This window comes from Botryllus schlosseri, chromosome 10, assembly GCF_051294905.1.
Source record: "Botryllus schlosseri isolate E-star chromosome 10, Bs_hap1, whole genome shotgun sequence".
Lineage (NCBI taxonomy): Eukaryota > Metazoa > Chordata > Ascidiacea > Stolidobranchia > Styelidae > Botryllus > Botryllus schlosseri.
Genome location: NC_137245.1, coordinates 13,203,076 through 13,215,425, shown reverse-complemented (window position 1 = coordinate 13,215,425; position 12,350 = coordinate 13,203,076). Strand labels below are relative to the sequence as shown.

The following is a 12,350-nucleotide window of genomic DNA, read 5'->3' as shown; positions in this document are numbered from 1 at the left end:
TCAGAGCTCAAAATAACGTTTTTTACTCCACATTGCCAGGTGGATGACTAAAAAAAAAGCTCATCTTTTCACTCAGAGCTAAAATCACCGTTTTCCACTCCGAAATACCCGCCGGAGCTTCACTTCTGAGCCAATATGCGGCATATCACTCGCGATTTGCTCTAAATCTGCCTAAATTTTCAAAAAAGAGGACAAAATCTCAAAAAAGAGGACAAAAGGGCGTCCTCCGAGGACACTTTCAAAAAAGTCAAAAAAGAGGACAAATCCTCTTAAAATAGGACGTATGGTAAGCCTATTATACAATTATGAAAACTTCTAACTACTGTGTATTGTATTGTACCACTTAACCACTACCATACTCCAAGGGTTTGTATTTTACGTAAAAGTCTAAAATTCATCCTGACTGTTTGATTGAAATGCAACTTGCATACTGGTACTTAGAGGCGGCAGTTCTTGGTCATTTCACCCTATAAAACTATATAACTGTTTTCTGGGAAACCACGGGTCGGTATAGAATCGTTAGGCTCGTTCGATACTCCTTTCCTTTCCTTTGTTCTCCATCATGTTCTACAATTAGGAACGTAGCATAGATAAACTATAATTATCAATTAACCTATTACATAAAATCCTGACAGACGAAGTCACTCTAAACTGGCGGCAGTTACTGTACTGTACACTGTACAGCCTAGGACTTGGGCTTATTATGCAATTCTATAGCATCAGATCAGTCATTAAAAGCATAACGTAATCAATACTAAAATCATCCTGAAATGTAATTCTAAACATTTTGCTACATCCTGATATGCACTGACGCTTATCAATGTAGCAAAACATACTCGATACGCGGAGATATTCCGAATACCAGCGATATATCGTACCGGCATACCGATACCGGTGGTGCCGATAATAACCTGCAGCTGAAGCTACATAACCAATACTGCTAAAATGATCAACTACCTGAACATCACATGAGTCCTCTAGCTTTATAAACGTTAATATATTGATATCATCTACCACCAATCACAAACTAGAAAGGCAATTCCGAATCTCCAAGTCATGCAAAGACAAAGCGCTGTCAACAATCCTATCTGCAGTGAGTGCGCGAAAATGACCCTACTTGTGTATGACCGCGATGACGCAATCGACGGAGTCAGCCATCCCGGAGTTCTATATATCCCTGGTCAAAACTAAAGCAGTCAGTACTCATAGGTCTTGGACCATATAGTCAGCCCAGTAGAAGCTCAAAGACTATAGCCTGAACTATAGTTCAGTGACAAAGTCATGAAAGCAGTAGGCCTATATCACATATTTGAAAGTAGTCAGGCTATTTACGGTTACAATATTGGAGGATCGCATCTTCACTTGCCATACCTAACCAGTAAGTGAGGTCCCGTGGGTTCATCGAGGTTCCTAAAACTAATCCCAAAATATGCATTATGCATGTTATGACTCAGTACGTGAGTAGCCTATAGTTTATGCAATAGTAATCTTAATATATTTCCGTTTTTTCGCGGTTTCTCAATAAGTAGGCCAACGGCAAGTCATGTCCGAGGGAATGTGATACATAGAAACTATAGCTTTTACAAATGATATGCTTGTTCTAATGTTGCTATTTTCAAAACCATTTTATACATGACCAGTAACCACTACGATGGAAAACCAACGTCGAAATACGGGTCCTCGTTTTCTCTGAATCAATTATCCTACCAATAAAACCTTAAGCAAAATTACCCGCATTGTATAAATTCTTACACCCATTACCTGTACTTTTCAAGAACGACGTGATTCATGGTATACGCCTATCTTGCGGTATAGGCCTACGCCATTTTGCGAGAAAAAAAGTGAGGAACAATGAAAAATGGTAAGCCGCAATGTGTGTAATAGTACGGGCAACTCAATCTTCCGTTGACTAAAGCATCCAAACTGTAATTTAAAGCAAACATTATTCTGGATTTAATAAATTTATCAGCTCTGATAAATTGTCGATAGCAACGAACAGAATCCAACACAACAGTCTATATCGGACAATTCCTGTCAAAACTTTTCCACCGCAAATCTATAAATAGAGCAATCTTGGACCATATCGCTGAATGTATACTTTTTGTCCTTGGCATCCATCAAAATGATACTTTATTTGTGACATTTGTATAACGTTTATCGGTGAACGATCTTTTAAACAACAAAACGATATATCTAGCACCCAATCACCACATTTAAAAATAGGTGGCACAGCTGTCCGTTTTCTCCGTTGTCTTGGAAATAGCCAATGCGATGTATTCTTTTCGGTGATGGCTTAAACCCGGCTTTAAGGTTTCATTGTCAACCAACTCACGTGCAATAGAACCGGGCAGAACTTATATTATACATACAAAAAGCGTTCAGGAATAATCGAAAGATTTGTCTACCACCAAAATACAATGTTTTGAACGAGTTAAGGTATATAGCTTAGATTCTGGTATCCTGCGTTTGCAGCGTAAAGTGGCGGGGTTCTCTGTTACGCTATCGTTTAAGATATTTCATTTCTCTGTAACCTGAAGCATGTCATCATTTCGGAGTAAAATTTACATGCAAGTTTATATCAGGGGTGGTGAACCAGTGGCCCGCGGTCCAAACTCGGGGGACGTGCATTTTTTAATTGGCCAGCGGCGTAATTCCGTCGAGCATTCAATATTACATGCAAACTGTCATGTATATGGATATTCTTTTCAAATCAATTCGGGAACCTAGTTTACGATGTACCATTTCTACAAACTTCGTCAGACATACATGTTATTTAAAATCGACCGACTCCTAAAAGTCATGGTTTGTTGCGAGTGAAGCAACTATACTACTCCGGCCTTCATGCTACGAGTTTTTCTCATACTCCATGTAAAAGCAGAGGTGGTCAAAGTAGTCAAGAAAGCTATTCAAGTAGAAGTATAAGTAGTGACGAAAAAAATCTACTCAAGTACGAGTAGAAGTACTTCTTTCATAAGCAACCTAAAACTCCTTAAAGTAGAAGTAGAAGTGACTGACTTTAAATCTACTCAAGTAAGTAGTTGTGAACATGATCGTAATTCTTTCGCATGGATGGTCAAAAGCTGCAAATGGAGATATGCGGAAGGTGTAGAGAGCTTGATTCATATCGAGTCATCCCAGGAGGTGTCAATTTCTGACAGAATAAGCAGTCGTTCACATCATGGGATGTAAGTGATGGTATTGATATGGAAATGCGATGCTAATCCTTTGTTTACTTGAACACCCCGTTTTAGAGAATATCATGGCATGGCGCCCTGCCCAAAGGCAAAGAGTCGAAGAGCAATACGGAGAAGTTGTGTTGGATGCGGCTTTAACACTTTGCGCGATTAGTATACGTTAATAAAAAAATATGGCAGATCGTAAAAATGCCATATAATGTGTATAGCTTTATTTTCGGAAAATGTAAGGCATTACTACACTTATTGCTTTAATACTTCAACGTGTATGTTCTCCAGACAAAAAAACTGAAATTATAATTGGAACTCAACGTATAATACTCGTAATTGAAAAAATACAAAATTCTACTCCTAAAAAGCGGAAATATATTCATGTCATTTGTCCAGAAAGTTTCTACGGTGGTCTGCTAAAACGGGTCGAACGTTAAAAAAGTCAAAGTCCCCTTTTCAAGATTAGGACACGTCATGGGCTGCTAGGTATAATAGGTAATTGCTAGATTGCGAAACGTAGTTTCAAACGTTATGGGGCCATACTTACTGTGGTGAATATTTGATATAGGCGACAATGCGATGTGAACGGAACCACGCAACCCGGTATCTAAATTATCAGCGATATTTTCGTTAAAACATATTGGTCCCTCCATATCTACTGTGCGCGGAGCGCAACGAATATTCTGGGTATTACATGACTTTTATTAAATTTAAATATCGGTACTACGTGAAAACAGCCCCGAAAGTTCTTAGGCTATCTTTCATATTGGGGGATTAAGCTACTTCTACTTGAAAAATTGAAAAAAGCGAAAAGTAAGGAATTCACAAAATATTGCGAAGTAGAAGTAACGAAAAAAAGATCTATTTGAGTAAGTACCAGAAGTAGACGAAAACTGCTTGAGTATTTCGAAAAAGTAGAAGTACTTCGTTACTGACCACCTCGGTGTAAAAGCCCCTGATTCTTAAACGCGTTTCGTAATGAATCTTGAATAAAAATATTGCCAAGTATACTGCACTCACTTCTAATATTAATTCGAAATCGTGGTGTCAAAATATTATTTGTTAAAATTTTGATCAATACAGAATACCACAAGAATGGTGATACAATGAAAAGAAAGTAAAAGTTCGAAATTACTCGAAAAAGTCAATAAATGAAATACCCAACTTGGTCTACAGATATAGTAATACTAATGAAAAACATGCCGAAAAGGGACATGTGACACATGAGTGATGAAAAGGCATGTCTCAGCGCATACTTGGCACGGACACAATAGTCGGTGTGTTAAAAATTCGATCCGGCAATCTCTAAACGCAGGATTACATAGTAATAATTATTTAATACAAGCAGTTTGAATTAGCACCTACTATTACGAATAATACTGACGCATAATGTATTCTGTTGGCTGAATATTAAGCAAGGGTCAGTCAGTGGCGGTTCCTACCTAATGATTAATGTCTGGCAAATGTTTGACGCGCAATATTCGATTGAGTATACATTGGAATAGCGTTCGATAAAATCACAATAGTATCTATTCTTAGGAAATTCCAGATAAGCTACTTGAGATTGATTTGAAAGCGTTTGGAACATCAATACCAATACCAATCAAATTGGTTTACATTTTGTTTAACGGCAGGATGTACATCGCCCGTTTGTCATTTCACCACTGACAGAGCAATTGATTCGTTGATCTACGAGTTCTATTTTCAACTTTTTCCGGATTACGTATCGAACTGACGTAATACTCTTGTAATTCCGAATACACACCCTTATCCATTGCATTATGTAGTCACGCAAGTTAATTTCGGTATTATCATTTAGAGGTGTAATGTCGGAAGAATTCGAAATGACTTTCCTAGTAATCCCTAAATCTGCAATTGTGTGCTTCACGTGGTCTATGGAATTCGAATTCGGCACACCTTCAGAAATAGCAATATTCATCCAAAATCTTCAGTATCTAATAGATCGGCGCCCAGTAGAGAAATCACAAATTGAAGAAATCTTTGAATGAATATGACCTGAGTATCAGCTCCAAGTATTGACTCATTCAAAACATTCAAGTAAAGCTAAGAGTGAGAGAACCAGAAAATTGCGGTTGACATAATGTAATATGTTTCTAATGTTTTCGTTGATCTTATCGATTAATTGTACCATGTAAAATTATGATTGAAAAACATAAGGAATGAGCAATGTGCATATTAAAATCCCTATGCAACCACGTGGTGACAAATATCAAGTTTGTTGGGATTTAATGTTGCAAAACACTAATTTCTTACCGGGTACATCCTACCCCAATAATATGCCTCCTAGTTATTCCTGTCCATAATTACGGGAAAATAAGTTTTTTCCAAGAGACCACAGCGAGACGACCGAGGCACCTATATACTTACAATAAGGGAATGCTGCCAAGCTCGCATGAGGTGCATATACAGGGAAATCGTTGCTGACGTTTGTAAATATCGGAGAACTGTGCTGTTTAAGTGTTATGCTTATATTTAATTGAATCGAATTCGTATAGTATTCGAATAAACCCTTGTGACGCACGTTCGCAATCATCCGTCATAAACCGCGACATAGTCACACAATGTGATTGAAATACGATAGAGCATCTATTCTCCACGCTATTGTGTTTACTTGACCATTTAGTGGTCGTGCACTCGTGTCCACACGGGGTCGGTTGCAAAATTACTCATAGTCGCTACAATCTGTCTGCTAGCGCATGGTCAATGTCATGTCACTGTCTGTTGTGCAATTAAAGCAAACATGCCAGTGGAGTGAGGGTGGATGGTGTTGGTAAATTCATTTATTGGTTATGTTTATGTCACATCAATAATATATATATTCGGTACATTATAAGAATATGGGAATGTGTGAAAACTAAAACTAAATGACGTTTAATCGTCTGCCTACTTATAAAACAAAAGGGACATCTGCCAACTCATATGCATCTCTTTATCTAGTCAACCAATCTCACAATGACTGTTACGTGTTACATGTATACTCCGAGCGGCCCAAAGTCCAAACAATTGAAAGAATTCTATCAATGGGAATGACTCATAGCCTACAGAATTCTCAATAATTGACATTATTTGTAAAAACGATTCGGCCATCTCGGTTATCTAACTTCACCGACTCATCGGTTCGAGACTCGTATAGTTGACGGTGAGCTTTATTGGCGAAATTTGTTCCTAAGAAATTCATCTATATCCTCTTAATTTTACATAGTCCCAGATAATGGACAAATGATGAATATGTAGTTTACAACTGATTAAAATTTGTTGCTGTGAAGTCGTCATTATTTCCTGTTAGAGTGAATTGGGTAGCCCAAAGAGCTTGCGTTATTTTTGTAATATGGGTCTGTACATTGTATGGGTGCGATTTGACCGTATGACGCCTCGCATTCCAGTCCACCGTAATCCACATTTATGCTTGTCAGTCGCAATATAAATAGTTCAAATACGAATTACAAAGTAGTCGGCAACCGACACGTCCACTCAATGTCCGGATTCCACCACATCCGTGTATAAAAGCCGGACAATACGTCATCCCTTGTGCCTAGTCATCAAAATGCTTGAAATTAGTGAGTCATACACCGCGTGTATATGGTGAGATGATGAATCCGGGAAGCGAACGCCGGACATATTTCGGCAGGGCATGCTACGACATATTGCAGCTGTCAACATAGTGATAAGGCAATTTACTGATAGTGCTCCTTGTCCTTCATCGTTGATTACAATATCGTGTTACCCAAAATTATGTTGATGTAATATATATGTGGGGGTTGTTTTGCAATTCGGTCCGACAGACGTGTATAGGAAATCATATACAATATCATCAATGCTTGCTGGAAAGCTTGAAGACGACTGTTCCCTTAGTGTAAGTGATAGCCGGTCTTTATATTCGCTATCACCCGTATCAGAAACAATGATGCCGATTTATCACTTACAGCTTAACTATTTTTTGTCTTGTTGTATCTGTAAGAATGCCAATTGTCTGAAATGGAATCATTTCTAAAAACATGCTACATTTCATGTAGTTGGCGTGGATTGGCATTTAACCGTGGCGGGGTCGAACACGTAAGCGTCCCCTAGTTCGCTTTCCAGCGGGACCCTTTCGACCGCGGGTATGTGTCACGAGAACTTAATAATGCGTCCAAGAACAATGTGTGTACTACCGTGAGAAATGATATTATTCTTCCATTACACGATAACGAGACACTTTTTGTATTGGTTTGAATAACACCCGAATTAGTCAGGGTTGAACAGCGCACTAGCGCACAGGACAGGAAACGGTGGAGACAACAGCGGCAGGGATCAGTATCGGTTCCATTTTCCAGTGTGTCAAGGGTGCGCAAGCAAGATGTCGTCATTTCTGTTTCTTATCGTAGATGAAGCAGGCATCCTAGAAGTTTTATTCGTTGACTATGAGATATGAAGGTCAGCAACAGATCCTAGAAATCTGGCAAAAAACTATCCGTCAAATATCTATTATTCTAAGCCACACAGCAAGCACTTTCTGAGCTAATCATCACGTGAAATTACTATTTTCAGCAAATAGACGAAAAGATTGCACCTTCTTGAGTGACAATCTGATTAGTATAACCGAACCAAAGCAAACTGGGATATACTCAAAAGTTATTTTATTAATTCATATTCATCTACGACGAAGGTATGTATCGCAAGTTGTAACGACTGTAGCTAAACAGCGCATAACTCCTCTTGAGAAAATAGTATGAAGAGATGCCTAAACATACATATGACTCAAAATGGCGGATGAAGTCACGTTGTTTCATCAGTTAGTCTAACGACTCAATTGATACGCCATTGTCATGGCGAAAGCTTGATATGCGGATATAGCCTATGCGCCCTTTCTTTACACTTCCATAGCGTTATAAAAATCTCGATACTTTCCGAGAAAACTAATACATGTCTTAACGACGAGCGAGCGAGTAACATAGCTATTCCTATAAATTTCAGTATAACTGAACAAAACGAAATAATCATGCAAGTCTGCGCTATCATCATCTTCTTACAAGTGTTCTGCATCTATCTCATCAACGGAATGGCGATACCAAAGCCAGAGACTCACAACATCAGGTTTGTAAACTGACTCCTTTATGATATCATAGTGGTAGGTATGATCGAGCTCGTAAATTCAGGAAACGCTCAGCTGACGCCGGTATCACTGATGCAAGCAGTCGCGAGCGGCATATCTTGCAACGCCAGCTTCTATTGACCAGACTCCTCAACTCCATCGACACGAGTGAAGTTTCCCCGGTCTTCGACAAAGCACCATCGACAGAATCGCATCCCAAACACACCAAAAAAGCAATCCGCCGCCTCAACAAATCGTTGAGGAAGATTTTACAGAGCGAATACAGCGACGACGTGCTCGATGCAATCGCCGGCGCTTTGCCGAAAGGTGACCGAAAAGCGAAACGTGCGTTCCAGCAAATCCGTAAGTTCGCAAAGTCACTCGGAAACCGCCCCTGCACGATTAATTAGCAGATGCATGAACACTGAACAGCATATGTATAGAAACATGCGTAGACTCTACGTAATGGCAGGTGTAACACAACTGACACCGGAATGGCTATGTAACTACGAAGGAGGACTAGCAATTGCAAAGAAGAGGATGCAAACTGAAAGATATATTCAAGTAAAGTTGAGAATAACAACGGCGCAAGTCCGAATATAGTTTACAAGTTTATCATAGCATACACAATACATATCGTAGACCGGCGGTTCTTTACCTCGCTATTTCCGGCATGAAACGGTCGGCGATCCTATACCGGCCATGTCAATAACCTCACCCATGTGACTCAGAGCGGCAGTTACCCGCTTTTAATACCATCCGTAATCTCTAAATATTAATATTCTAGCACAAAATTGCGTTGGCCATAATTGTTGCTAGTATCTAATCATTAGTATTTTAGGCTTATACCATGGACAGCATCGATCTTGCCGTGATAATGGGCAGCGTTAAGTTGCTCAGTTTTCTTCCAGTCCCAGCAATAATATCTGAAATAAAACTGATTGGATCGAATCCCACTTGTAGGCTAAGTTTATTGTTGGGCATCGTGATGGGCAAGAGGAAGCACGGATAGCCTACTCATAACGGTAACTTCAACATCATTGTTGGTTTGGATAAACTATAGACCGCTACTTACCGGTAAGCTACAGTTGGGACCGTTACAGTAAATCAGTGGGAAAATACCCTCCCTCACCCACAGGGAAGCAATAATCTAAAATTCTATATTTTCACTCATTCATGGACAGCACTTTCTTTCCGCCATCCGAATTCGCCATAACACTATTTGTTAGAATGATCGAATATCCATTGGCTGAGATGCCTTAGTCGTTGCTTATGGGATTACAGGGATATGTAGATACCTCTGATGGGATTACGGTAAAGTCTGCAGCAAAGGTTACTTATTGACTGGTCAGCAAATGATTCCACACATATGTAAATTGCGGTACTGCTCAATTCTATAATTAATGGTGAAGTCGAAATCGGGGAATTTTAGCCACACGTTCAGGACCACTGATCAAGATTGATTCCGTCCAGCACTGCCTTTCACGCATGAACGCACAGCAGTCGTAGATAAACTGCTTTAGCATCGTATGATGAAGCTTGCAGAATAATTTTCTTTCTCGCATTGCGCGTATGTACATGTAGATATGCCCGCATCTTATTTTTCATTTATGCATATTTCACATCTCATTCCTAGAGGTAATTTTGTTATCCTCGTATAGACGTAGCAACAAGTCGGTTTCTTCAACTGATATATATTACGCATGACTGACCAATGCGTTCTGCATAACAGAGATGTACGGAATCACGTTTTCACAGGATTCGGATCCGATAAAATTATAATCTGGATTCAATCCAATTTCTGGAGAACTTTTAATTTTCTTGTCCGCTTAGAATCGTTAATCGTGATTCTGTACACCCCTGGAGCAGAAACGCATGACCTACATTTGACTCGTGACTCACATGAGCACGTGATATTTTATGTAATTATCTTTTCCAAGCATGTTACAGCATTATTTTCTTTCTCTAGTTTTACTATCACTGTGACCGCATGAAGCTATTGAATCCGAATATGCTCTTGCCCGTTCCGTATTGTGCTTGTGTAGTTATCATGTTTTCTATTATGTACTGCATGTCGTATATTCACATCCATTATGACAACAGGTGAAGTCACCTGGTATTGACAATTTGAATTCAAATTGTCAAGAAAAACTTCTTGTTAATTTATCTAACAGTTAACGTATATATTTATTCATCTCGCTTTTTTATTTATGTTCGCAATTTTCACTGAAGGTCCCCAATAACAAAGAACAGAAACAAAAATCCGAAACCTCTCGATTAATTGAAAGGATCTGACGGCGAGACAAAAGACAGCTGGAGCTTTTCTATTCAGTTATTCGCGGAAAGCGAAAACAAGGAAACTTGATATAATGTCTTACTAATAAACAGCTGATTTTTCTCCTAACACCTGAGATATGATGACTTTTCTTAGCTTTTCACTCCGATATACTGAGATCTTTACTTGTTTTTCCCTTCACCTACTGTGCGGTGTCGTTTATTGAATTTTCGTAACAATATGATCTGCATGCAATATTGATGTATATAGTAATGTAACTAATAACTGATTATTTTAGAGTTAAAAAACGTGTATAAAGTTGTTTATATTCATTCATTCCGTGTTGTTTTCAGTGTGTGTCCGTCAAAAAATAATGTTATTTATCAGGCTGCTTGCTAAACTATGCTGGGCGTGCTTTAGTGGATTTAATCTTTACATCTCTAATGTTTTGATTCTTTAGAGTGAATGTGCTTGTGTGTTTGCTGAGTTCACATTACCTTTATTCGTTGATAACTAACCAAGCCTTACTTCAACTTGATTCTGCGTTTTTCCTACTTTACTTCCGACCAGCTGTTCAATTTTACGTTGTCTTGAGGCCGACAGTAAAGGCCTAGTAAACTTTCAAATCTCAATTCTTGTGCGCGGCTTTAGGCAAGCAAGTCAGATATCGTCTCCTGACCAAACACAATTTGCTAGCTGGATCTGTAGATGTAAACAGATTCCGCACATGGGCCTATGAAAATAATAGCTGACATATACTGAAGAAGTTACAGGTGACACATCGAGTTGATTGCGACAAGACTAATACATAATTGACCGCAGTATCGCAAAATGACAAATACTGCATTCTGGTGTTTTGAATAAAAACGGGATATATAAAAAAATGTTCAACATCACCGCACCATTCTTAGCTCGTCGATATCCCGTGGAAATTCAATAGTTCTATCTCACAGGCTAACGTAGCCTAGCCCCTTAATCGGAACGAATTTTTCACCACATGTGATCTGTAGGAGGTGCAATCAAGCTCTTTTCTGTAATCACGCCTATATCTCATCGGTGTGAGCCTCAACCAGTTTTGAACTGTCGGTCGACTTAGACTACTTAGAGACACATATAGTGCTTATGGGTATTATGAGTAGAGCCCGGCCGATATTGGATTTTTGGGCCGATACCGATAAAACCGATATCTAACATCTTCACCGATAACACCGATATATTCAGCCGATATTCAAATAAAGGGGAATCTACCTCAAAAAGCGCATTTTCAAAACTTCAGAGCATTTATTTCAACAACTTTACAGCCATTGTCATACTTGAACATGAAATAGACTAGAAAGGATGCATCTGGGCACTTTGAAAGTGTAAGCTGTACGAAATATAGCAATATCCCTAGTCTAGCGGTCATGAATTATAGTTCACCCAGTGGTTCTCAACCGCCGGTCCGCGGACTGGTGCCGGTCCGCGACGACATTCCTGTCGGTCCGCCAGGTAAATTATAATTTTATACCTTAATTTCAAGATGCAATGTTGAAGGCTTGTCCAAATGTCCATTGATAAAATAAATAAAACATCAAATTTTAAACTGATTCAGAACTTCGTGAGGTAACATTGGGGCTGGAAACATGTTCGACTTGACTTGAAGTTCAAGTGACAAGTACAGAACAGATACGAGCTGATTCATCGCTAGACAGCGCAGTTTGCGCGATCATTCGTTTTGGATTCATTCGTTTGTGCAGGACCCTAACTGCCCCCTCAAACCACCTAATTGGAGAGGGGGCGAGCTTGCAGCGGACCCAAA

General features: G+C 39.2%; 1 protein-coding gene across 1 annotated transcript; it reads left to right on the top strand.

Moving 5' to 3' along the window:
- Positions 1–7,451: 7,451 nt before the first annotated feature.
- Positions 7,452–10,546, top strand: LOC145448284 (uncharacterized). The gene is made up of 3 exons (XM_080326652.1): positions 7,452–7,851; positions 8,160–8,279; positions 8,342–10,546. The coding sequence occupies exons 2-3, from the start codon at positions 8,185–8,187 to the stop codon at positions 8,685–8,687; spliced, it is 441 nt and encodes a 146-aa protein (XP_080182778.1). The 5' UTR covers positions 7,452–7,851; positions 8,160–8,184; the 3' UTR covers positions 8,688–10,546.
- Positions 10,547–12,350: the final 1,804 nt, after the last annotated feature.

Excerpts from the sequence above, each read along its gene's own strand:
- LOC145448284 (XM_080326652.1), top strand. The coding sequence starts at position 8,185 with ATGCAAGTCTGCGCTATCATCATCTTCTTACAAGTGTTCTGCATCTAT. Across the intron at positions 8,280-8,341 it reads CCAGAGACTCACAACATCAG|GAAACGCTCAGCTGACGCCG; the intron begins GTTTGTAAACTG and ends TCGTAAATTCAG.